General features: G+C 39.9%; 2 protein-coding genes across 3 annotated transcripts in view; both read left to right on the forward strand.

The window, feature by feature from the left end:
* The window catches only part of rab33a (RAB33A, member RAS oncogene family), a 5,527-nt gene extending 1,785 nt beyond the window's left edge, over positions 1-3,742 (forward strand). The window contains exons 2-4 of one of the 2 annotated variants that reach the window (XM_061787644.1): positions 194-334; positions 986-1,066; positions 2,273-3,742. In XM_061787644.1, coding sequence (XP_061643628.1) covers positions 194-334; positions 986-1,066; positions 2,273-2,497 — 447 coding nt within the window. In that variant the 3' untranslated portion in view covers positions 2,498-3,742. The remainder of the gene's footprint in view (positions 1-193; positions 335-985; positions 1,067-2,272) is intronic. The other variant, XM_061787645.1, reaches the window with a different exon arrangement.
* A 6,900-nt stretch (positions 3,743-10,642) lies between these two features.
* fmr1 (fragile X messenger ribonucleoprotein 1) overlaps positions 10,643-27,500 on the forward strand; it is a 29,375-nt gene continuing 12,517 nt past the window's right edge. The window contains exons 1-13 of the mRNA XM_061787568.1: positions 10,643-11,100; positions 15,557-15,609; positions 15,716-15,809; positions 15,980-16,051; positions 18,754-18,902; positions 20,343-20,436; positions 20,630-20,746; positions 20,870-21,040; positions 24,691-24,769; positions 26,070-26,221; positions 26,839-26,925; positions 27,078-27,303; positions 27,446-27,500. The exon at positions 27,446-27,500 is cut by the window's right edge and continues 140 nt beyond it. Coding sequence (XP_061643552.1) covers positions 11,050-11,100; positions 15,557-15,609; positions 15,716-15,809; positions 15,980-16,051; positions 18,754-18,902; positions 20,343-20,436; positions 20,630-20,746; positions 20,870-21,040; positions 24,691-24,769; positions 26,070-26,221; positions 26,839-26,925; positions 27,078-27,303; positions 27,446-27,500 — 1,400 coding nt within the window. The 5' untranslated portion in view covers positions 10,643-11,049. The remainder of the gene's footprint in view (positions 11,101-15,556; positions 15,610-15,715; positions 15,810-15,979; positions 16,052-18,753; positions 18,903-20,342; positions 20,437-20,629; positions 20,747-20,869; positions 21,041-24,690; positions 24,770-26,069; positions 26,222-26,838; positions 26,926-27,077; positions 27,304-27,445) is intronic.

Raw genomic sequence — 27,500 nt, forward strand, 5'->3', positions numbered from 1 at the left:
TTTCTTTTTTATGGAAATACCATCACTGAGTTCATAAACATGTTTTTCATGATGAGAATCATCTGTCACTATGGGGGGAAAATGACATAGACATGCCAGTTTTTGCCAATAAATAATAATCCAGGATATTCTGGGAACCAGAATTATATGGTTTCGAATATTAATCTAAAAAAAAGACTTATCTCATCTTCAGGTGCAGGTATGGGACACAGCTGGCCAGGAGCGATTTCGTAAATCCATGGTAGAACACTACTACCGTAATGTCCATGCAGTAGTCTTTGTTTATGATGTCACCAAAATGGCTTCCTTCCGCAATCTGCAAACATGGATAGAGGTGAGTTAAACAACAAAAATAATTGTTCACAGTCATTATCCTCACCTCTCAAATTTCCAGTGTTGTTGCCATCTCTAAGACTAGGCTATGGAGGGTTATGTTAGCTTTTTCATTGCTGACATTCCAGTAATTCAAACTACTAATGCAAGTTTTACAACATAAACAACAAAATCTATTGGAAACAGGAGCCAAAAGCAATCTGTTTTTAACTGTCTGAGATTATTCTCTGTTTTATTGAAATATAGCTGACAGAGGATAGCCAATGTAACGTTTTAGAACTCTAACAGTCACAAATTTACCCCTGAATTTTGTGTCAAGAAAATAATCCAAATATGTTGATAAATTAATTCCGCACTCAACTCTTCCAGACACAAATTTTAATTAATATTTTCACAATTTCAAGGTTTATTTCAGGTTGTCACAGCAGGCATACTGATCATATCAGTATTGTTATGATTTAGTTGTACTGATATATTTTAGCCAATTTTCTCAATAATACACAATGCCCACTGCAAATATTTACTTGTTGACATACCTCTGTGGAACATTGGGCATTTATATTAAAAATGTTTTATGGTTAATGCTTGAGAAATCCTATAATTTGCTTGGAGTTTTTAATTTTACTGAATCAAGTGCTTTCTTTTATTGCAGGAGTGTAATGGTCATCGGGTTTCAGCATCAGTACCTCGAGTCCTAGTTGGGAACAAGTGTGACCTAGTGGACCAAGTACAGGTCAGTAGACTTAAGCATTACCAACAACAGAAGGCACAAAGTAGGAATGGGCATACAAATTAAATAGTGAATTAACTGATTGTCACAAATTCTGATTGATTGTTGATCATTCACATCTTAAAGCAGTTGCTTAATTGTGTTTTGAAGCAATAAAGGTAACAGAGTGCAGCAACCAGCAGAGGCGCTGTCCAGTGGGGGCTGGTCAATAAGGGCTAAATAATGAAAAGGAAATATCATAATAAAAATATGATGAATTATACGTATATCTATTTTTAGATGAGTAGGATAAATTGTATACTGTTAATGATGAGGAAATTCTTTGTTTATTGCCATTGTCTCATTTCATGATGTCACTTGCGGCTTGGGCTCAGCCGTTGTGCTCACACGATTTTTTTTGTTATTTGGGCTCACACAGCAAGCTGACGGCGAGTTTGACGGCCCCACTACAAAGTGGCCTGCTACTAGTGGCTAGGCTAGTCATTGCTAGCAGATAGTGGGCTCGTGGACTGCCGGCAGACCATCTGACTGGCGCTGTCTCCCTCCTATACTTCACAGCCTTGCTCCATGCGCTACGCGTAGATCCACACAACAGAATACACTTAAGGGAAAGTTAACTGTTTATTAGCGGCACGGTGGACGACTGGTTAGAGCGTCTGCCTCACAGTTCTGAGAACTGGGGTTCAATGCGGAGTTTGCATGTTCTCCCCGTGCCTGCATGGGTTTTCTCTTGACTCTTGTCTTAATTCAGCATATTGAGACAAGAGTCCCCCCCCCATCCTTTCAAAAACAAACAATAATTCAAAAATTATCAACTTATTAATTGATCTTGTCATTAAAAATACTTCTGTATTTCTGAGCACGTCTGCCAAAAGTTGAGAGGGTCTGAGTATTAGCTAAGGCATTCCTGTGTGGAGTTTTGTTGCATGTTCTGTGCTTGTGTGGGTTTTTCCCAGGTACTCTGACTTCTTTCCTCATTACTAAAAAACATGCATGGTGGTTAATTGAAGACTACGTAAATTGCCCATAGGTGTGAACGTACAGTAAGTTTTAATGGTTGTGTCTATCTATACCGTACGATTTCCTGGCGACCATTCTAGGGTGTACCCACCTTTCAGGGTAGGCTATAGCTCAAACCCATTACCCTAATGAGGACAAGCGGTACAGAAAATAAGATAATGAGTCATAATACTGTAATCCCATCTCCAGGTGCCATCCAACATGGCGTTGAAGTTTGCAGACTCCCACAACATGCTTCTGTTCGAGACATCTGCAAAGGACCCGAGAGAGAGTCAGAATGTGGACTCAATCTTCATGTCACTGGCCTGTCGTCTGAAAGCCCAAAAATCTCTACTCTACAGAGATGTGGAGCGGGAGGACGGGAGAGTGCGACTCACACAAGAAACTGAGACAAAGACTAATTGTCTTTGTTGAAGAAAAATGCAATTGGTAGAAGTAATAGAATGGAATATTGTTCTTCGGAATAACAGTACATGTCGTGGAGGGGGAGGAGAGTGATAATGGGGGTGTAAAACAAGCGTTTTAATGTATAATTACTGGTTTAGGAGCAAGATGATGCTTATGACTGACACTGAAAGCAACATGTCTTGTGGAAGAGGAAGTGAGGCAACTTTTGCTCTGGACTTTAGCACAAGTGAAGAGGAAATATACTGTATGCTGATGATGGATCTAAGGAAAAATGAACTTGATACAGTATTTCCTCAGCTAGTGGCCGTTCCTCGAATAGGCGCCTAGAGGTGAAGTTAACAGGGAAGTTTAAAGAAAAAGTATTTCAACACTAACCCAAAAATAATTAGGGATCAGAAATAATAAAAGAATGATGAAAAGGGGAAAAAAATGCACTTAACTGGAGAGAGAAGGAAAACAAAGATAAAAAGTCTTGTCATAGTCTTATAATCAAACATCATTAGTAATTTGTGAAATTGATTATTATTATTATTTAAAGGTATTTCTACAAATAAATGCCTCCCCTCAAATCACAGCCTTACACTTAATAGACTCCAGCTCTCAAGTTGAGTAATTAAACCCCTCCATACAGACAATATTAGTCAAAAGGACTTGATGAAAGAACCAGCATAGATACTGTATGTCCTTTATCACTGTCAGTGTTATTGACTCTGTTTTTTTCTATATTATTTTGACTTGAAAAACTGTATTTCCTATGTTCTTCATACTTTTTTTGCCTTAATAATCCATCTGAGTTTGATGAATTGGTCAGCCATCAGTAGTACAGAAGCTTCAGATAGTATCATGGTTTACTATATACAAATCCCAATTCTAATGAAGTTGTCACATTCTGTAAAACAAATTAAACAGGTAGAATGATTTGCTAATCCTTTTTAACCTAGATTCAATGGAATGCACTACAAAGACAATATATTTAATATTCAAGCTTTGTTTTTAATTTTTGTTTTTCAAATATTCACTCATTTTAAATTTGATGCATGAAACACGTTCCGGCACGGTGATCGACTGGTTAGAGTGTATGCCTCACAGTTCTGAGGACCGGGGTTCAATCCCCGGCCCCGCCTGTGTGGAGTTTGCATGTTCTCCCCGTGCCTGTGTGGGCTTTCTCCGGGCACTCCGGTTTCCACCCACATCCCAAAAACATGCATCCATCCATCCATCCATTGTCTGAGCCGCTTCTCCTCACTAGGGTCGCGGGCGTGCTGGAGCCTATCCCAGCTGTCATCGGGCAGGAGGCGGGGTACACCCTGAACTGGTTGCCAGCCAATCGAAAAACATGCATGATAGGTTAATTTAAGTCTCTAAATTGCCCCAAGGTGTGAATGTGAGTGCAAGTGGTTGTTTGTTTATGTGTGTTCTGCGATTGGCTGGCAACCAGTTCAGGGCGTACCCCGCCTCCTGCCCGAAGATAGCTGGGATAGGCTCCAGCACGTCTGCGACCATTGTGAGGATAAGCGGCTTGGAAAATGGATGGATGGATGGAGCACGATCCAAAAAGGCTGGGACGGGCATATTTACATCACCTTTCCTTTTAACAACACTCAATAAGCTTTTGGGAGCTGTGGACACCCATTGTTGTAGGTGGAATATTTCCCATTCTTGCTTGACACCAATTGTTGTAGGTGGAATATTTCCCATTCTTGCTTGATGTACAACTTCAGTTGCTCAACAGTCTGGGGTCTCCGTTGTCATATTTTGCACTTCATAATGTGCCACACATTTTCAATGGTAGACAGGTCTGGATTGCTGGCAGGCCAGTCTAGTACTCTTTTACTATGAAGCCACATTGTTGTAACACGTGCAGAATGTGGCTTGGCATTGTCTTGCTGAAATAAGCTGGGACGTCCCTGAAAAAGACGTTGTTTGGACGGCAGCATACTGTATGTTGCTCCAAAACCTGTATGTACCTTTCACCATTAATTGTGTCTTCACAGAGTTAGTTAGTTGGTAGAAGTCTGAGCCATGGACACTAACACACATCCATACCATCACAGATGCTGGCTTTTGAACTTTGCGCTCATAACAATCCCAATGGTCCTCTTTGGCCCAGAGGACATGGACGTCCATAATTTCCAAAAACAATTAGAAATGTGCATTTGTCTGATCACAACACACTTTCACTTTGCGTCAGTCCATCTCAGATGAACTTGGGCCCAGAGAAGCAGCCGCTGTTTCTGGGTGTTGTTGATATATGGCTTTCGCTTTGCATGGTAGTTTTAACTTGCATTTGTTGATGTAGATGCAACAACGAACTGCGTTAACTGACAATGGTTTTCTGAAGTATTCCTGAGCCCACGTGTCAATATCCTTTACACAATGATGTCGGTTTTTATTGCAGTGCCGCCTGAGGGATCGAAGGTAATGGGCATTCAATGTTGGTTTTCGGTCTTGCCGCTTACGTGCAGAGATTTCTCCAGATTCTCAAAATATTTTGAAGATATTATGGACTGTAGATGATGAAATCCCTAAATTCCTTGCAATTATACATTGAGAAACATTGTTTTTAAACTGGTTGACTATTTGCTCACACAAAAAGTGGTGAACCTCGCCCCATCCTTGCCTGTGAAACAAGTGAGCCTTTCAGGGATGTTCTTTTTATACCCAATCATGACACTCACCTGTTTCCAATTAACCTGTTCACTTATGGAATGTCCCAAACAGGTGCATTCCTCAACTTTACTAGTCTTTTGCTGCCGCTGTCCCAGCCTTTTGGAATGTGTTACCAGCATCAATTTCAAAATGGGAGAGTATTTGCAAATAAACAATAACATTAATCAGTTTGAACATTAAATATTTTGTCTTTGTAGTGCATTCAATTGAATATAGTTTGAAAAGGATTTGTAAATCATTGTATTCTGTTTTTATTTACGTTTTACACAACGTCCAAACTTCATTGGAACTGGGCTTTGTAATTTTTATCTTTCAAAAACAATGACTTGTGTAAAATCACTGTGAACTACAGTACAGAGGTACAGAAGAAACATCACACGTCTCAGACACAGTAAATGTAAATAAGAGGGAAAAAAACATTTATAGAATTGTTGCATCTTAACGACAGAGGGAAAGTATTCTCCTATTTCGCATGAAGTACAGCATATACAGTATATCCTTCTAGTGTTTTTCCCTGGTACAGTGGCTTATCCCATTTTGCCTTCATATACAGTACAAACGCAAGAACACTCAAATGCCATGTTACTTCTAGTCAGGCACAATAATTCTTACATTTTTCATTTTCCCTTGAAGTGTATGCACTCTACATTTGTATCATTGCCCCCATTTACCTATAGAGGACAGATTAAAAACAACAACAAAAAAACTGTACAGACAAGGCTACATAAGCAATGAACACTATTTACAGTCAGTCGACAGACATGTAATATGCTTGACATTGAGACAGCTGCCACAGTAAGTTATGGGTCAAGGGACACAATGCTATGGTTCCATATGGAGACAATTCAGATCAATGACCATTTAGGTCAAACTTCCAAATTTATAGCCTATAAATCATTTAGGGCAGTGGTCCCTGTATCGGTCCGCACAAATAGGTAGGGAAAAAATATTTAATTAGATGGATGGATTTTTATTAGCGGTGTTGGAGACAGGGCACACCACATCCCATCCCACCCCACCCCATCGATGATTAGCTTCCGATCAGGATACACCATCACCCACCAACCCATGCCTGCTTTTAAAGGGATTATTATTCATTGTGGGTAGCATAGGTGGTCCTAATGGCGCCCTGTGCGAGGGACATAAATTGCGCTCCGTTGGGCGATTGTCAACAGGGGGGAGTGATACCTGTACGAGTATTCGCTATTGAGTACTCACGGATACTGACACCAAGTACTAATATCACAAGTACTTTTTACACATAAAATTTCAATTGCACAATGACAGATAATTGTGAGCAAAGACCTCTCTTTCTTTCTGACACACACAATGATTTACCAATGGGTTAAATGCCCGCAGTATAGCGCCAACTACTGGCGAGAAGGACTGACTTGATCTCCGATTTTTTTCCCCTTAAGTATAGGTGTAGGGTACCAGCAGCCTTAACAAGTACCCAATACCTTGAAATAAGTCCGATATCGGCCTGATACCGATAGCTGGTATCTGTACAAACCCATCCCTTATTGTGGGTATGCAACTTGTTTTATTTAATCTTCAATTATGAAGCGGTGTTAAGTCCACAATGAAAAAATGTACAACAAAGAGTATAATACATTAGAATTATGAGAATAAGATCATAATTATAGGCTGCATGGTGAAATGTGGTTAGTACGTCTACCTCATCCAGAATAAAATCTCCGTTGGAACATCTCTGTGTGGAACATGTTCTCACCCTGCTTGTGTTTCTCCAGTGTACTCTGGCTTCACCCTCAAATAAAGTCACACTAGTTTAAGAATAAAGTTGGCTTTTATACACCAACATAAGCTCAAATAAGCTTCTTTTCTTTTCATGTGGTTTTTAATATACTTTGGTTTTAAATAGAATGGGCCTCATCATTAAATTATTCCCAGACATTAATCTACCTTTACTGCCATTAAAAATACTTTCTGTTATGCATGACAGTTCTTAATTTCCACAAACTAATGTAAAATGCAGAGTTTGGTCAATTTTATATCAATAAATTGTGGATGTTTGCAAAAAAGATTTATACCCTCATCCTAACAGAGGGAGACATGGTACCATGCTGCACAGACTGGATTAAATGATAGAATGCCATGTTACTCCTATAACAAAACCGTAAGTGTGATGTGTCTTTATTTTATGAAATATTTTTTATTTTTTTTGGCTGTGAATATACTGTTGCTCAGAACTTTACAGTATTAGATGGACAGCTTTTATGTTCTATCAAGGAACATTCTCAGAGTTGCACAATTACTAAACATGCATTAATCCTAGCATCTAAAGAGCTCCATCCAGTTCATGCTACAAAATAATTTTTTCCTCTACATGCTCAAACATTTGTAATCTTTTCCCATTAAATGCTCTTTCTATGTATTTCACATTATTGATTATTCAGTAATACGTCTGTTTTGGGTGGCACGGTGGACGACTGCTTAGAGCGTCTGCCTCACAGTTCTGAGGACCGGGGTTCAATCCCCGGCCCCGCCTGTGTGGAGTTTGCATGTTCTCCCCGTGCCTGCGTGGGTTTTCTCCGGGCACTCTGGTTTCCTCCCACATCCCAAAAACATGCATGGTAGGTTAATTGACAGCTCTAAATTGCCCGTAGGTGTGAATGTGAGTGTGAATGGTTGTTTGTTTGTATGTGCCCTGCGATTGGCTGGCAACCAGTTCAGGGTGTACCCCGCCTCCTGCCCGATGATAGCTGGGATAGGCTCCAGCACGCCCACGACCCTAGTGAGGAGAAGCGGCTCAGAAAATGGATGGATGGACATCTGTTTTGGCATTTACAAAATGTGAACCTCACAATATAATAATAATATATTCTGGATGAACCTCCTCCACACAGGCATTGTATGTCTTTTTTTCTTCTATTTTCTTCTTTCACCCATGTAATTAATTTCACCTTTCAAGTGTGATATTTATATGCTGCTTTTGTATTGTTTCCACCAGTAGTTCCTTTCTATATCATTGTTGGATCTCTTATTCCTTTTTAGCAGTTTTATATCAGCCTCATATTCAAGTCAGTGCCTCTACTATAAATTTCAGTTCATACTTTTTTTGCATTACACTTCTCCGCTCTGCTTGTTGCCCTTTTTATTTCCAAAATAGTTGATGGCAACTATGTTTCATTGGCAGATATTTACATCAATGGATAATCAGATGTACAGTGCTAACTACAGGGGAGTATGAGAGCATCAGACACATGAGGGAAATCAGTATCAGTAATCAGCAAAATGCTTTGTAAAACAGGATCCAGTTACTATTAAGGAACTTAACAGCCATCCATAGGTGTTTGCCAAAATTCATACACTACATAAACTTCACTCATTAGATAACATGGCTAGATACTCAAATTTAAGTTTAATAACACTAGAATGTTGTGTAAAGGCTGACCTTCTCAATGGAAAAGTACAGAGAAGGTCAGAAGGAGCTACATTGTGTCTTTGTAGATCTAGAGAAAGCCGATGGCAGAGTTTTAATGTGGAGGTGGGACTGCATCAGGGATCAGCCCTGACCCCCTTCCTGTTTGCAGTGGTGATGGATAGGCTGACAGATGAGATTAAACTAGAATCCCCATGGACCATGATTTTCGCAGATGACATTGTGATCCGCAGTAAAAGCAGGGAGCAGGTGGAGGAACAGTTTGAAAGGTGGAGGCATGCACTGGAAAGGAGAGGAATGAAGATTGGCTTAAGTAAAACAGAATATATGTGCATGAATGAGAGGGGTGGAGGGGGAAGAGTGAGGCTCCAGGGAGACGAGATAGTGAGGGTGGAGGACTTTAAATACTTGGGGTCAACAGTCCAGAGCAATGGTGAGTGTGGTAAGGAAGTGAAGAAATGGGTCTAAGCAGGTTGGAACGGCTGGAGGAAGGTGTCAGGTGTGTTATGCGACAGAAGAGTTTCTGCTAGATTGCAAGAGTAAGAATCAAATCAAAACGTGTAAAAACTTTTATCGAGTCTGTATCCTTCTTAATACAGAGTAGTGTTTGCCTAAAATACAACAATAACTTAACAACTTGTTACCTGCTACAAATAACGATTACGTCTTCGAGAAAGGGGTCGCTATCCTTGGTGCTGACGCCCCCCGTTTTGGTGTTTATTCCCATGGTGGGACGGTATTGAGGACATTTTGTTTCACAAAAATCTATTCCAGATGTGACAGAAAAAAAACAAAAACAAAAAAAAAACGAGTATGAATCGTGTTGTGTAAAATGTGGGAGAGGAAGACCATATGTAGAGGTGTCAAAATTAATCAATTCATTGACAACTAATTGATCATCAAATTAATCAACAATTATTCCCATAATCGATTAGAACCATTGCTTAACTTAAAATTGCCCAAACCAGCTGATTTCAGTCTCTCAACAGTATATATTATCTGATTTCTGTACTCCTTTATGAAAGCCGGTTGATTATCTTTTGTGTTTAATCAAAATAAGATATTCGACAATATCTGCTTTTAATTTGGAAAACAATGATCGACATTTTCCCCTATTTTCTGAAATTTTACAGACCACACCAGTAAGTGAATCATAATCATACATCCATCCATCCATTTTCTGGACCGCTTTATCCTCAAGGGTCACGGGTGTGCTGAAGCCTATCCCAGCTGTCTTCGGGCAAGAGGTGGGGTATACCCTGTACTGGTCGCCAGCCAATCGGAGGGCACATATAATAAACAAACAACTATTCGCGCACATATTCCCACCTAAGGGCAATTTAGAGTCTCTAATCAACCTACCATGCATGTTTTGGGGATGTGGGAAGAAACCGGAGTGCCCGGAGAAACCCCACGCAGGCACAGCGAGAACATGCAAACTCCACACAGGCGGGGCCGGGATTTGAACCCCAGTCCTCAGAACTGTGAGGCAGATGTGCTAACCAGTCATGCACCATGCCGCAGAATCATAATCATTTTATGAAAAAAAAAAAAAAAATTGTCGGTTTAATCTATTATGGAAAACGGTTATTTGCAGCCATAGTAGGAATAACTTGTAATTGACATGAACTTCAACCTGAAGCAGCCTCATAGTCCTTCGCATTAATCAGTACCCAAGAAGTAGCTCTCAGTTTCAAAAAGGTTGAGGAGTACATCACTCCCTCTCATGTAACATTGCTTAATTGTTGTTTATTTGGTTTTGTCTAATCATTAAACAATACCAAATAAACAACAGTAATCGATTAATAAACATTGGTTGTGGAAAAAAAATATTTTGCATTCAATTTTAATGTAAAATGAGTTTTTGTCCAATTATTTGACTAATCACTGGAATAGTAGATAGGGTAATTGATTTCACAAATATTCGATCCCGACAGCCCTAAACATATTTATGATAATCAAGACGTTCCCTGAACTATTCAATTATTTTATGATTTAATATTTGGGATTTGTTTTCTTTCTATAAATTTTAGTGGATTTAGTATTCTTATGGGTAACCTGTGGACAGCAGCACCATCAGCCTTTCCTGAATGTGAGCAGCCTAGTAGCTCAGTAGAGGAAGAAACCGGAGACGTCACATAGATGCAAGCAGCAGTAGCTGCCTCACCACTAATCAATCACACAACATTAACTATCTACTACCAGCTAACCCTGCTGCGGTCGATATAGTTCGTCTTTGATTCATCCTAAATCGGAATTTGTATATTAGCATTCAGCAAAGCAGATATTTGACGACCTTGGAGCACGAGGGATCATCTGAGGGTTACCCATTTATTTGTTCCCCTCGTCTTGCATCCTTCTGGCAGCCTCTTTTAGCAAGCAAGAACGCTCTACCTAGGCTGGCGTCAGGCTAGCCAGCTAGCTAGCTACTCGTATCTTTCACGGTGGTTAGCTAGCTAGCGAGCGAGCTGTGCTAACTTGCATCATGGATGAATTACTAGTGGAAGTAAGGGGAACAAGTGGTGCCTTTTATAAGGTAAGGTGTCCATTTTTTATTTTATTTTTTTTTAACCACGCGACGCATACACACTAAGTATTACACGCCAAGTTAGCTAGTGAGCTAATTCCCAGTAGGACTAGCATTGATTGAGGGACCTGCTCCGGCCTCCGTGCTCCTCTCCGCCGGCCGGGACGGAGAAGCATGAAAAGCCGTAAACAAAGCTAAGACTGCTGATTCGAGACCTGTGCTGAGACTGACAACAAATATACTCTCACGGTCGATCATATCTTGGCAGTACTGAAGCACTACTAGTAGAAACAGTGGCGGTGCTGAACTGAGTGTAATTTACTATCAGTGAAGCAGTCCTCGAAAGGTCGTTCATTGCTAACATTCTGATATGGGTTCTTCTTCATGTTATTTGGTATTCGTCCTATAGTTGACATTTATCGGATATCACAAGTCAGCTAAGGTGTTTGGTTTAAAGGGGTACTGTTAATGTGGTGACAGGCAGCTGTTGAGTGGTAATATGGCCAGGATGCTTGCTAACATAATGCGACTGTTTGTGACTTGTACGCTTTGGTATAAATGATTTCCAATGTGGTCTCTTGTAAGGGGCTGCTAATGTCTTTCGAATGGGCATTTATTCACTGGTCTGGGTAAACACTTTTAGCTCTCTTTTTATGTTATATTGGTATTTGGAATAACCATTTATTATGCAAGTTGTATTAATAGTGGTTAGTACGCCTGCCTCACAATCTAGAAGTTCTTGGTTTAAATCTCCTATGTGGAGTTTGTATGTTCTTCTACCTGAAAAAACTGAGGAGATAGTGAGAAACTGATGAAAGGTTTATTACACATATTTTGGTTGCTCATAAAGAGGCAGAGGTGTATTGTTTTTCTTTGTATTTGTGTTCCACCTTTACTCAGAGCAAATTTAAACAGCTGAATTTGGCATTTTAGCACAACTTCAGAAATTTATTTTGGTGATTAGAAAGATTGTTACTGTAGTTGTTCATTTCACGTTTCCTTGACAATAATCAATTGGGAAAATGAACAATCAATTATTAAATCAATAGTTATTCAATAGTTAGTTCAATAGGTGTTTTTTCCGGGCACACTAATTGTTTGGCACAGCTCGTCTAGTAAGTGTGTTCCCTAAATATTCTTTCCATATTAATTTCTCATCACAATGTTTTCTAACAGTTATACATTTATTTCAAGAATAATACGGTTTACAACACAGACTTTAACACTTAAACATTCCACCTTTAACTATTCACATCAGCTGTACATTGAGCTTGGGCCTGCAAACAAAATCAGGTTTCTGATTACAATCGTTTTTTTCCCCCTTAAGAAAAAAGAAAGAAATAGCAAATGATAATGATATTCAAAACAGGTTTTGGTTCTTGGATTTTTCTCACTGATGGGATTTGCTTTCTTTATCCTGAAACCGAACAGTCTTTTAATGTTTTATGCCAAATATTTTTTTGTTTACAAGACAAAAAGTGGTTCCTCTTGGAGAAAGTAAACACAATCCTATAGCCATCCTATCCATTTCAATGCATTTTAATAACAATTTTTAAATATTAGACTAGTTGACATCAAGTAATTATTATTATTTTTAACTTTTGTCCCTGAAAATGCATAGAGTATTAGCTCTCCAGGTACATCCAAGGTAGGTACTTAGTTTTAAATCTGGGCAGGAAAATAAGCCTGTCTACAACGTCAGGCTTTAGGAATGCCCTACTACATGTTAAAGAGCCCCTGAACCTAAAATCTTCTCTCCTGTGTAGCAGAGATAGAAAGGTATTTCTTGGCTATATTAGCCATCTATTTTATGTTGCATCCACCATTGAAGTAGACCAGCATGTCGATTTAAAAACGGATAAAAGGGCACCATGTCTTTGGCAATGTTCATTGTCACCGACTCCATGACTGCCTTTAGCAGGCTCCTTTCTCATTGTGGCTACAGAGCAACATTTGCTGCCGCGTGTCTCCATTTCAAACGTTAAAATAAATTGGTCATGGTACCACCTCCTTCATAACAGTACAAACACCAAAGAGAGTTCCCCACACACTAGTGACTCGGACATTGAAACAGTGGCCTTATTAACTGTAGGTACCTGGGTCTTCAGCTAAACCAGGGGTGCCTAAACTACGGCCTGCGGGGCATTTGCAGCCCACAGTCCTTTTTTTTTTTTTTTTTTTTTAAAGTGGCTCATAACATGAAAAAAATAACATTTGACACAGCCAACAACACTATTAGGTGTTGAAAAAGTTGGTGGTCTGCGACACCCGCATCCTCCATGGGAGTGACGCAGCTGACAACTACGACTACTACGACTGATAATAACGAATTGGTTTTATAGAGTTTTTATAATATGCAAAGAAACTATTTACAACATTTCTCTTCAAAACGCCCAGCAAATAGAGAATATTCAGTTTTGGAAGCTAAATGTTTTCCTCCACTTTCGACTGTATTAAGGTCTGATTTGAGAACATATCACAATAATGATGAATAATGATCCTGAAATAAAGACTGCTATAATTAATTAATTAATTAATTAATTCATGTTAATAATAATTATTATTATTAGTAGTATTAACAATAATAATAATAATAATTATTATTATTATTATTATGCATCCATTTCCTACTTTCAACATTTGATGTGTAAATTATTATTGTGTTATGTGTTATTTATTGGTTCGTTTTTTAGTTTATTAAGCACATTAACACATCACAACACAAGACAAAATAATGACATCCTAACAAACAATAATGAAACCAACAAAGAATAAAACAAAGAAAACCACAATGCACAAACTAATAGCCAATAGGCATAACAAATACACGTACCCCCCCCCCCCCCCCCCCAAAAAAAAATAAAGTAATAGCAGGCCAACAACAGCAAAACAGGAAAATGCCTATGTTATTCTTAGTCCAGACCAAAACATCCATCCATCCATTTTTTGAGCCGCTTATCCTCACAAGGGTCGCGGCAGACCAAAACATTTATTAAGAATTTCCCATCTTTCTACTATAAGTTTTTAACTTCATGGTTTGATTCATACACACACACACACACACACACACACACACATATATATATATATATATATATATTATACATATTTTACACTTTACACCGATCAGATCGGTATCGGCCGTTATGCTGATCAGCTGATCGGCTTTAATGTCAAAACTCACCGATACGAGTAATGACGTCATTGATCGGCTCTGCAAAAGACATTTACTCCATGTCGCTGTCGTGTACAGTATATCCAAATCCCGTCTTTTACGAACACTGGGCTTTATCTTGTCAAGTCAAACGCGACCGGATACACTCGTTACCATGGCGATGACAACAATAATGGATCGCGCCGTGTGTTTGTAAGAACAAAATTGGGGAAAACGTGTGTTGGTGGTCACTGGTCCTCGGGAGAGGACTTTCATTCAACAATTGCTTGAGTTATGTTCACGTACTTTTAATACAATACGACTCGCAAGCAGGCAACAAAACGTGATGTAGCCTAGCAAGCTAGTGCTAGCACTAACGGTTTTACGCGAACATGCAGGCGTTCTGTCGAATCATGCTCTAAAGTTTTGGTGTGTGTGAAGTAATTTAATTACAATAAAGTAATTGAATTACAGTAAGTTGGCACCCATTATTTCTGTCATGTTTTAATGTTGGTTTGACCTGACTGATTAGAATACATGACCTGACTAGAGCAGTGATTTCCAACCTTTATGGAGCCAAGGAACATATTTTACAATTGAAAAATCTCACGGCACACCAACAAACAAAAATGTCACAAAAAGTGGATACATTAATTACTGTATGTACTTCCTGCCGTCTAATAGTAGACCATTCATTTGTTCTGTCTGTCACTATGTCTCACTGGCATAAAAAGATGAACAAAGATACATTATTTATTGTAAATATAATTGTTTGAGCAATTAAGTTCACATGTATATACAGGAAATAAGTCATTTAAATAGACACATTGCTCTATCTTGTGATCGGATCGGTGATCATTTGCCATTTTCATTCAAAATATCATAAACAAAAATACCAAGATTTTCTCAACAAAAAGGTTATCCATTAATTAAAAAATAATAATATAACCAAATAATTTGTTGTAAAATTTCCTCTTTTGTCTGGTTAACATAACTGAAAACTCCACCATGAGTGATTGCCTTTATAAATTTTGAATAATTTTCTAGCATGCCGTCTGCATGCAAGAAATGAGGGGCCATCAGTTATATAAAAGGATATCTTTTTTGACACAGTAAATGGCTTTTATCCAAAATAACATAAATACACAGTGTTTACAACTTGAGAGTGTGCCAAACTGTCCATACAGATATAATCAGTTTTGGGACATAGAAACTGTTTAGACTTAGGTTTGTCACCAGAATGCTAACATTTAGTGTTCCAGAATATCTTCCCGTAACACAGCTTTAATTTGACCTCTGTGCTTCTTTTAGGCATTTGTGAAGGATGTCCATGAAGGCTCAATCACGGTTGCATTTGAAAACAAGTGAGTAATTTGAAGGTGTCGACAATCAACAGTACAATGTAAAATACAGCAGTGTAGTTAGTGTTGGTGCAGCCAATGATCGATTAAATGTGTGCTTCCATACCAGTTGGCAGCCAGAGCGCCAGATCCCATTCCAGGATGTGCGATTTCCTCCTCCAACAGGGTTCTGCAAAGAGATAAATGAGAGCGATGAGGTCGAGGTGGGATTCTTACTGATTTCATGTTGGCCAAACACCTTTATGGAATTAATGGGATGGAAAACAACTTAAATAATGATTACATTTATCAGTTTTGTCAGTTTCACCTGTTTTTTATTGTTTTATTTTTTTGTTCAGGTTAGGGATGAGTAATACTCTGTGGGTTTTGGCAGGTATATTCCAGGGCAAATGACAAGGAGCCATGTGGATGGTGGATGGCCAAAGTTCGCATGGTCAAAGGAGAGGTAGGACTCAGTCCTAACCGTTTCACTTTCGATTTCTGTAATTCTGCTTGTCTTACCATTTACAGTATGTCTGTGGAACTGTAGAGTGGGCGGGACTTAACCAGGAGAATAAAGCAGAGGAATTCTGTTGATCTAAAATGGTGCACCCATTGGTGTATAAATGTGTGTGTGAATGTGAACCTGTGTAAAGCGGACTGTGATGGTGTAGATGAAGTGCACGCTAGTTACCCGGGGTTTGATAGGCAGCTCCCCTTTTATTTCAGTTTGGAAGTTTTGTAATGAATCACAAATAATCCGTTTCTGGAGTTTGCTCGTTCTCCCCGTGCCTGCGTGGGTTTTCTCCGGGTAGTCCGGTTTCCTCCCACATCCCCAAAACAGGTTGATTGAAGACCCTAAATTACCTGTAGGTGTGAATGTGAGTGTGAATGGTTGTTTGTTTCTTCTATGTGGCCTGCGATTGGCGAGCAACCATTTCAGTTTGTACCCTACCTCTCACCCGAAGATATCTGGGATAGGCTCCAGCACACCCGCGACCCTAGTGAGGATAAGCGGTACGTAAAATGAATGAATGGTTAAAGGTGCAAGTTCAGTAAATTTAATTTCACTGTTAGAGTCACAATGATGTAACTCGAATAATTCTTCTACCAGAAACACAATGGTCTCACCCATGTGTTTTTGTCATTCTCCAAGTACCAGGACATTATTCCCAGTAATTATTTGGTCCTGGTGGAAGTCTGTTCTCCGACCGGAGCTGTGGCCGTAAGGTGGTCGGTGCCTGTCGTGGCAGCAATCCCCGTACCCGTTGGTGGACACGAATGATGAGGGATCCCGTCACGCTCAAGAAGGAGTCCTATCGGGCCTTTTTGGGCGGTGCTTCGGGAGTATGGGGTACCGAACCCCCCTGAGACGGGCTGTTCGGTCCCTGTACGACCCGAGTCAGAGTTTGGTCCGCATATCCGGCAGTAAGTTGGACTCGTTTCCAGTGAGAGTTGGACTCCGCCAAGGCTGCCCTTTGTCACCGATTCTGTTCATATATTTTATGGACAGAATTTCAAGGCACAGCCGAGGCGTAGAGGAGCTCCGGTTTGGTAGTCTCAGTATTGCATCTCTGCTTTTTGCAGATGATGTGGTTCTGTTGGCTTCATCAGGCCGTGATCTCCAACTCTCACTGGAGCAGTTTGCAGCCGTTTGTGAAGCAGCTAGGATGAGAATCAGCACCTCCAAATCTGAGACCAGATCTTGTTCATGAGTGAGGGAAGAATGGAACGGGAGATCGACAGGCGGATCGGTGCAGCATTTGCAGTGATGCGGACTTTGTACCGGTCCATTGTGGTAAAGAAGGAGCTAAGGCGAAGCTCTCGATTTACCGGTCGATCTACGTTCCTACCCTCACCTATGGTCACGTGCTGTGGGTCGTGACCGAAAGAACAAGATCCCGGATACAAGCGGCCAAAATGAGTTTCCTCCGCGGGGTCTCTCCCTTAGAGAGAGGTTGAGAAGCTCGGTCATCCGGGAGGATCTCAGAGTAGAGCCGCTGCTCCTCCACATCGAGAGGAGCCAGATGAGGTGGTTGGGGCATCTGATACGGATGCCTCCCGGACGCCTCCCTGGTCAGGTATTCCGGGCACGTCCCACTGGGAGGAGACCCCGTGGACGACCCAGGACACGCTGGAGAGACTACGTCTTTTCGGCTGGCCTGGGAACGCCCCGGGATCCCCCCGGAAGAGCTGGATGAAGTGGCTGTGGAGAGGGAAGTCTGGGCTTCCCTGCTAAAGCTACTGCTCCCGCGACCCAACCTCGGATAACCGGTATAAAATGGATGGATGGATGGATCTTCAGTGTGGGGAGGAAACATCCAATGTCCAAATGTGGTCAATTTTACTACTATTGGTCAGCCCCCACATGGGTCTGTTTACAAATGTTTCAAATTATTATACCAATTTAAAGTGGTAAAAATGGCTTGCTCTCTGTTACGACGCATTGTTAATGGCTTAACAAATGTAGTTTTTTTGTTTTGCTGAGAAGGGATGGTTTTGGAGATAATAAAGTAAAAAGAAAATAGCCATTTAATGAGTATCTATTAAAGTCAATTCCTGTTGTAAGATACAGATTCAACAAGTAAAATCACTTTTAACTCAAAATTTGGCAAGCTATGTATGCACTTTATATAAATGGGACATTCTAAGAATGACCACATTTTTGATAAAATACTAATACATTCAATACATATAGTAAATACCCTGTTCGTCGTCGTTCACTCAATCTGAGACGTTAACTGCACTCAGAGCTGTAACATATACATATTCTTCAGTAACTGAAGTTCGATTTAAATCAGACCTTTAAAAATGACAGCACGCACCAATGTCCTAGGAATTGTCGAAATTGGATCAATTCATTCGCTGATAAAGGGTTTATGAACTATAAAACCTGCAGCCACCTGGGGTGAACAAGATCTGTGAGCTACTCATTTTGAAAACTAGAACAACTGTCTGAAACTATTTTATGATACCAAATCTTTGTAATGTATTTGTTATTTCACTTTTATGTGTTCATGTAAGCATTCTGCGTGTATTTTGGATTCATTCATATGTAGTGTTGATAAAAAAGACACTTAAATGTCCTTTTAATGGATGTTTAAAATGCCTTCTGTCCTCTTCAATGGTCCTTGTTGATATATTTTTTGTTTTGTTTTATGCCTGTAGTTTTACGTTATAGAGTATGCTGCATGTGATGCGACATTAAATGAGATTGTCACACTGGAGCGGTTACGGCCGATCAATCCCAACAAACCAGCCACCAAAGCTACATTCCTCAAGATCAGACTGGACGTCCCTGATGATCTACGGCAGATGTAAATTTGCCATATACATAAGCATATGGGTGTTTTCGCTCTTACTGATTTCTGAGTGTGTGTGTGTATATATATATATATATACATATATATATATATATATATATATTTTTATTTTTATTTTTTATTTTTGTAGCAAATAATCATTAACTTAGAATTTTATGGCTGCAACACGTTCCAAAAAGGTCTCGGACAGGTGAGTGAGAAAATAGTCAGTTAAAGGACAATGTTCCTCAACATACAATTGCAAGGAATTTAGTGATTTCATCATCTACGGTCCATAATATCATCAAAAGGTTCAGAGAATCTGGAGAAATCACTGCATGTAAGCGGCAAGGCCGAAAACCAACATTGAATGCCCGTGACCTTCAATCCCTCAGGCGGCACTGCATCAAAAACCGACATCAATCTGTAAAGGATATCACCACATTGGCTCAGGAACACTTCAGAAAACAAATGTCAGTAAATACATTTCGGCGCTACATCCGTAAGTCCAACTTGAAACTCTACTATGCAAAGCAAAAGCAATTTATCAACAACACCCAGAAACGCTGCCGGCTTCTCTGGGCCCGAGTTCATCTAAGATGGACTGATGAAAAGTGGAAAAATGTTCTGTGGTCTGACGAGTCCACATTTCAAATTGTTTTTGGAAATTGTGGACGTCGTGTTCTCCGGGCCAAAGAGGAAAATAACCATCCGGTCTGTTATGGACGTGAAGTTTAAAAGCCAGCATTTGTGATGATATGGGGCTGTGTTAGTGCCAATGGCATTGGTAACTTACACATCTGTGAAGGCACCATTAATGCGGAAAGGTACATACAGGTTTTGGAGAAACATATGCTGCCATCCAAGCAACGTCGTTTTCATGGACGCCCGTGCCTATTTCAGCAAGACAATGCCAAACCACATTCTGCACGTGTTACAACAGCGTGGCTTTGTAGTAAAAGAGTGCGGGTACTAGACTGGCCTGCTTGCAGTCCAGACCTGTCTCCCATTGAAAATGTGCGGCGCATTATGAAGCGTAAAATACGACAACGGAGACCCCGGACCGTTGAACAGCTGAAGTTGTACATCATGCAAGAATGGGAAAGAATTCCACCTACAAAGCTTCAACAATTAGTGTCCTCAATTCCCAAACGTTTATTGAATTTTGTTAAAAGAAAAGGTGATGTAACACAGTGGTAAACATGACCCTGTCCCAGCTTTTTTGGAACGTGTTGCAGCCATAAAATTCTAAGTTAATGATTATTTGCTAAAAATAATAAAGTTTATTAGTTTGAACATTAAATATCTTGTCTTTGTGGTGTATTCAATTAAATGTAGGTTGAACATGATTTGCAAATCATTGTATTCTGTTTTTATTTATGTTTAACACAACGTTCCAACTTCATTGGAATTGGGGTTGTAATAACAGCATGACTGTTCACTCCTTTATATCAGGTGCTCTAAGGAATCAGCACACAAAGACTTCAAAAAGGCTGTGGGAGCATTCAGTGTCACCTACGACTCTGAGAAGAAGCAGCTGGTCATCTTGGTTCGTGTTGCTTTTTTAATGTTAAATACAGTATTTTTTTCAGAATTGTGTGGGGAGTCTGGATACACTGCAGCGGTGTAAGCTTTGTATTTGGCTTTAGAAAACATAGCATTCATCTTGTCTTGCATCTACAGTACTAGTATTCCTATTTAGACTATTGATGTGAGATGTGAGTTTTGATTTGTTGTAACAGTCAGTGAATGAGGTCACAGCGAAGCGGGCCAACATGATGAGCGACATGCACTTCAGGAGCCTCCGCACCAAACTGTCTCTCATGCTGAGGAATGAAGAGGCCAGTAGACAACTGGAGGTACACGCACATAGATACACACAAACTGACGCTTGAAGCTTTAATGTGGGAACATTAATTGCATCCTTCCTGCCAATCGAAAGTACAAGTCCTACCTATTTACTATTATTGTTTTGCTTGCAGAGTTCCCGACAGCTGGCGTCACGGTTCCATGAACAATTCGCAGTACGTGATGATTTAATGGGGCTCGCCATCGGGACTCACGGGGCCAACATTCAGCAAGCCCGGAAAGTCCCTGGCGTCACTAATATAGACCTGGATGAAGAGACATGCACCTTTCATATTTATGGAGAGGTATGGTGATAGCCCAACTGTTATGGTTTACCAAGTATTAGATGCAGTGGGAGGAAAAAGTATGTGAACCCTTAGGAATTTCCAAAATTTCTGCATATATTGGTCATGAAATGTAGTCTGATCTTCATCTAAATCATAAGAATTAAAAAAAAAGTCTGCTTAAACTAATACCACACAAACAATTATGTTTTCATATTTTTGTAGAGCATAATGTAAACATTTTGGGAGGAAATTTTTTTATAATAATTAATTTTATTTATAGGCGCATTTCAAGCCACTCAAGGTCACTGTACATACATAGAAGAAATACAATTTAAAAAAAAAAAAAAAAACAGAAAACCTCAATTAAAATGGCAAATGATATGGGAAATGTTAAAGTTAATCGGCAGTCAGGAATAGGTGTGTTTTGAGTTTGGATTTGAAGAGGTTTAATGAGTCTGTCTTTCGGAGGTCAGGTGGTAGTGGGTTCCAAAGACAGGAGACATAGTGGCCCATCTGTCCCCAAGAGTGGACAGATGGGCAGAAGGGATGTTGAATAGTATTTTATATTGGATGCCGTATTGAAAAGGGAGCCAGTGGAATTGTTGCAGGGCTGGAGTGTTGTGGTGCGTAGAGGGGGTCCTTTTGATAATACGGGCGGCAGAGTTCTGGAGAAGCTGTAGTTTCTGTAGTGACTTGTAGAGCAAACCAAACAGGAGAGAGTTGTAATAATCCAGCCGGGAAGTGACGAGGCTATGAATAAGGAGAGCCACAGTGTAGGGGGTGAGGGATGGACAGAGGCGAGTGATGTTTCTTAAGTTAAAGTATGCAGCAGAGATGGGGAGACTTGAGTCAATTGACTTTATCTGCATATTAATTAAGACAGCCTTTTATTAAAAAAATTTTTTTAAAGAAAGGAACGTTTTTGGTTGGGTTGGGGGGGCTTGTCATTCGTGCCAACCCAGTCTGCATTATTGTTCACTTGCCAATGTGATGTAGCTACCTGCACGAACAACGATGGCAGGCGCTCCAAAGATGATACAATTTGGATTTAAAGATTATGTTGTTGATCAAGTCTGCAAAAAGAGGATGGCACCCTGCATGGCTTGTAATTCGCGCATTAAAGACACAACAACGACGTCAAACTTCATCAGTTACTACAAATCTCACAAAGACGGGTAAGATAATTGAACAGTTTATCTAGCTGGTCAAACATTTAGTTTCATAGACTGGTTTGGGACGATTAAAAATAAAAATTGATTGTGAACGTTTTTGTACAGCTACCTAACGTAAGTAAGGGCACGCAAAACTCTCTTCTCATTCTTTCTCTCTCTCTCTCTCTCTCTCTCTCTCTCTCATTTACTAATGAGGTGAGAGCAGAGCAGAAAGTAGCGTCTAAAATAATAAATTAAGAGTCCGCACTAGAAGATGTCAGGTTCGTTATAGGTCTGCTATATCAGATCACCTTGCATTACGATCACGGCAATAAAAAAGTTGTTGACATAAGTGCATTCCACTATTACTAAGTACAGTACAAATTGTGAGTAGGTACATGTGAATATACAGCAATTTTCATATTACTGAACTTGTTTATTGAATGAAGTGTCATCATTAAAATGGCATCTGTTCTCAGCTCTGTGACAAAGCTGTCTGCACTATGTTTTTAAAATCGGGACCACAGCATATGGGAAACATAACCTTTGATCTAATGACAATTGTCCAGAGTCAGTGCTTCTGAATGAGATCGTCTAATTCTAAACACAGCCACCCTAGTTGTGAGAGCATGTTACTGTTTATTTTAACTTTTCTCGAAGTTTTCCATTTTTTTTTTCCAAATGAGTCACGGCAAATTGTTTGTTCAGAAATAAAACCGAGTTAAATTCAGTTTTAAATACAACTTTCAGACAATTCAGTGCAATAAATACACTCTCACTTGTTGTTCATTTAACTTTTACAAGGTGTTAATACTTTTTGTAGTGTTATGATTTGTGAGATTTTTTTTTATTACCACTCCAATATATCTTGCAACTGGAGCAAGATTGTATGATGGCCAGATGATGATGGCTTTTTTTTTTTTCCAAATATAGTGGCGAGTCGCGTTGACTTTCTTGCCCCCACCCCTCAACCCCCGGTCGTAACTTGGGACTTGCTTGAGACTTGAAGGTTTTGACTTGAGACTTGCTTGTGACTAGCACATATGTGACTTACTCCCACTTCTGGTATGCAGACCGAGAGATGTTTGTGTACTTGTAGGAGACCATGCTGTTGAGGATGACACCCAGGCTCTTAACCTGGAGGGGGGGAAACAGAGGAATTGTCAGGTGTAATGGAAAAACTGTCAATTTTGGCTACCATGGACTTTTTACCTATGAGTAGGATTTTGGTTTTATCACTGTTGAGTTGTAGAAGGTTGGATGAGAACCAGTGTTTGAGTTCAGAGAAGCACTCTTAAAGGGAGCATTCTGCTCTGTCTCCTTGCAGTCATCTTTACAAGTCAGCCGCTCCTTGGAAGAGAAACAACAGTGCTGAACTTTCTCCATATATAGACAAATTGTCTAACAGTGGACTGATGAACATCAAAACTTTTAGCGATACTTTAGTAAGCTTTTATACAAGTCAAGAATTCTTAATCCTAGGTCTTCTCAGAGCTCTTTTGAGTGAAGCATGGTACACATCAGGCAGTGCTTCTTGACAAGAGACAATGCTAAACTGATCTGTGTTTTCTAGTGGCCAGAGCAGCTTTAAGTCAGCTCTCCATTCTTGTCTCATTGATTGGACTCCGGGTTGGCTCACACATGACTGATTAGCTTTTGGAGAATCCGTAGCCTCGTGGTTCACTTACCTTTTCGCTCCCTGTAGACGTTTTGTCTATTGTTGTGATTTACAGTCGATGAAGATCAGACCACATTTTATGACTAGTTCATGCAGAACTGGAAGAAATTCCAAAGGGTTCACATACTTTTTCCTCCCACTGTAGCTGCATCTACCCTTTTACATAAATATTTAATCACAGCAAATACATCTCAAGTCATATAACTTGACATAACTGATCACAGACCGTCACAATGTTCCTTCAAGGCTTACACCAATATACCTACCCTAAATACCCTAAACAATTCCAACTTGAGGCAGGCTAAAGCATATCAACCTATTGTGAAATCATACATTAATTACTTTTGTTGACTCCATTTGCTGGAGGCGGTGTCCATGCAACGTACCTGCATGCATTCACTCTTCCTCTGGTGTAGCTTGCATACACATAAGCGCTCTCAAGTTCTTGTTCTTCATTTCGTTTTACTAAACAGAATTACAATGCCTGGTAGGAGCTGGAAACATAAATTAGTTAGAGCCACTATACCTTTTGTGAAATATAAATATATAGTAGGCATACTATGATTATAATGGGAATCCTGACAAAAAAATGAGAGGGCATGTTTACGTAATTTCTCTTGAGGTTTAGTCTGTAAAGTCTGCAGTACAAGTTCCCTCCTTAGCCTGCATAAAAAAACATTGCTCTCAATGTGCAGTGAATAAAAGGGAACAAGGATTTATGGGGGCTTCTTATTACTGATGTTTTAAAACAATTTCACATAGCATGATAAGTCTTCAAAAAACATTTTTTATCGACAGATGTTATTAAAAGTGTGTTTTATGTTTGGCGTTTATCTAAGGACCAGGAAGCTGTCCGTATTGCGCGGAGTTTCCTGGAGTTTTCTGAAGATGTCATCAAAGTTCCCCGGAACTTAGTAGGTGAGAAATTCACTGTACCAATAGGATGAGCTCTATGGTGATTTGTGGCAGTGGTGTCCCACCAGATGGCTTTTTTTTTTTTTCTTAATAAGTAAGGCTACACACGAATTGTTGGTGCCTTGAATTGGGATTTGAGTGGGCGCTGAAAAGGAATCAATGAATGAGAATTTCAAGATTTGAATAAGAACTTATACTACTTACTTTCTTCTGACGAGCTGAAACTGCTGCCACACCGCATTTACTTCACAAAGTACAACATATTTAACGATTTTTAGTCTGTGTTTGTGGCTGACGCCATTCTGACTTACTGCGCATAGTGTAGTTTCTGCGCATGTGCGTGCGCCTTTGGCCTCGGTGGCTGCAGTAGGTACCGCGATGAAGTCTGTAGCCCTCCACCAAGATGATGATCTCCATGAAATTAGGCGTCCGATAGCTGAGCCGAAAGAGCTGCATGGATATTCAGCTGGTCTGAGGCACCGACAGGCGCAAAACCAACCTTCTACCTTTGGCCACAGTACAGCGCAGGCTCCTGGTTAAAGTAAACCATTTTAAACTAAAAGAAAAACTTTTTCAGAGGGAGAAGCGGCAGCCAAAGCTCACTGAGCATACTCTTTCCGATTCAATAGATACTTTTCAAATACTCAAATTAGATGTTTCATTTGTTGAACTATAACATCTTTATTTTGGAATAGTACAAGGAGTAATGATTCGATTTTGTACCGGAAGTCATTTGTTACTGTCAACACGAATAACAAATAACGAATCTCGAGCTTCATTAATAAGTATTTTAAAATTCATACAGAGGAGTGAATAGAAAAATAAATGATTACGCATAACTGTGAGTCACAATTACTCAAGTGCCGGGGGCAAGTGTAGAACACTGAACTCTGCCTAGCCAGTAGTGTGACATGGTCAGGAAATATCTGACTAACAGTCTCCACAAGGAACGCAAACTACAAAAAGTCACTGGCTGTTCTCACGGTTCTGTATGAAAGCACATTACATTAATAGGTCGATTGGCAGGGAAAAAAAGTGTGGTAGACAAAGATGCTCAAGCAATTGCAGCCATTTGAGGATTAAGAAGCAAAACTCATTGAAGAATTTGGGGGAACTTGGACCAGAGACAACAGCAGAAGCGTTTTCCTACCTAGACTAAGTAGAAAAACAACTGGACAATTGCTCAGTGCTCCAAAGTTCACTTGGAACTTTTGAAATAAATTCAGTTTTCAATGATATTCTGATTTATTGAGACGTATCTGTATATTTCCATCGTGATGATGATGCTACTTTTTCCCTTTAGGCAAAGTCATTGGGAAGAGTGGTAAACTGATCCAAGAAGTGGTTGATAAGTCTGGTGTGGTGCGGGTTCGTATTGAACCAGAAAATGACAAAAAGCCTACGGTGGCATCGCCATCAATGGCAGCAACAGCATCAGCCTCAACAACAGATGATGTGAGTCAGAAAGAAACGTCTAATTAATTCAATGTATAAGACAAGGTTATAGAAGACATTAAATTCAGGGCTTTGTTGTTTAGAAAAGTATTGGGATACTTCTAAGTGAATACTTGATTTAACGCTCTGATCGTTTCAGACAAGTTTTGTTTGTTTTGAAACCGTTTTATTTTGCATGTGGAAAAAAGGCCAAAGCAGGCAGTTGCAAAAATGTTGCTCATACTACTGGTCTGGAAAAATGTTTTGTTTGTTTGTTTTTATTTTTAATTTTTTTTGGGGGTGAATAAAAGAGGATACCGTTAACATTGGATTGATGTTGTTGACTTTGTATACAGAGAAGGTATCATTCATTCATCTTCCGTTCCGCTTATCCTTACTAGGGTTGCAGGAGAAGGTATCATTTCTTTGTTAAACATTGAAGATGCTACCTATGTGCTTGTTTCTTTACTATCTGCATTACTACACACTGCACATTTTGCTCAATTTAACAGCTGGTCCACTTTACAAGAAAACATTTTCTTTCAAAGACTAACTTTCAATAAGTTAACCAATGAGAGCCTGCCTCAGTTCAAAGTGGATGTGTAAAAATGTTTAAATTGTGACAATTTTTGCCATAGGGAATGGTGCCCTTTGTATTTGTGGGGACCAAGGAAAGCATCTCAAATGCAACAGTACTCCTGGACTATCACCTCAACTACCTTAAGGTAAACAAGAAATAACAACTTTTTGTGTTATACTATACACCAAGCTCACCTGAGATGACACAGTGGCAATTATCCTATCCTGTTGTCCTGAGAATATAAATACATGGTTATTTAGTTCTGCATGTTAACAACATTGCTCTCAATGCTTACAGGAGGTGGACCAGCTTCGTCTGGAGCGTCTTCAGATTGACGAGCAGCTGAGACAGATAGGAGGAGCGGGAGGTGTAGGAGGGACAGGCCCACGGAATCTCAAAGACAAAAGCTACGTGTTTGATAATGGCACGAGCCTTGGGAGAGGTGCAGGAGGAGGGAAGCCCTATGGAGGAGGAGGACGAGGCGGTCGAGGACGAAGAGGAGGGGGTGCTGCTTTTGCCTCAGGTGCTGTTCCAGTACTACTTCAGTCCTATACATTTAATGGTTCACTGATATTGTACTTGATTAGAAACTTTGAGTGCTCACATAGGAGGAAAATGTATTTAGGCTCAGTTTACAGTATATTGACTTGCACATTGCCCACTAGGCACCAACTCAGAGGCATCCAATGCTTCAGAGACTGAGTCAGACCACAGAGACGA

The sequence above is a fragment of the Phyllopteryx taeniolatus genome, chromosome 10 (genome assembly GCF_024500385.1).
Source record: "Phyllopteryx taeniolatus isolate TA_2022b chromosome 10, UOR_Ptae_1.2, whole genome shotgun sequence".
Classification (NCBI taxonomy): domain Eukaryota; kingdom Metazoa; phylum Chordata; class Actinopteri; order Syngnathiformes; family Syngnathidae; genus Phyllopteryx; species Phyllopteryx taeniolatus.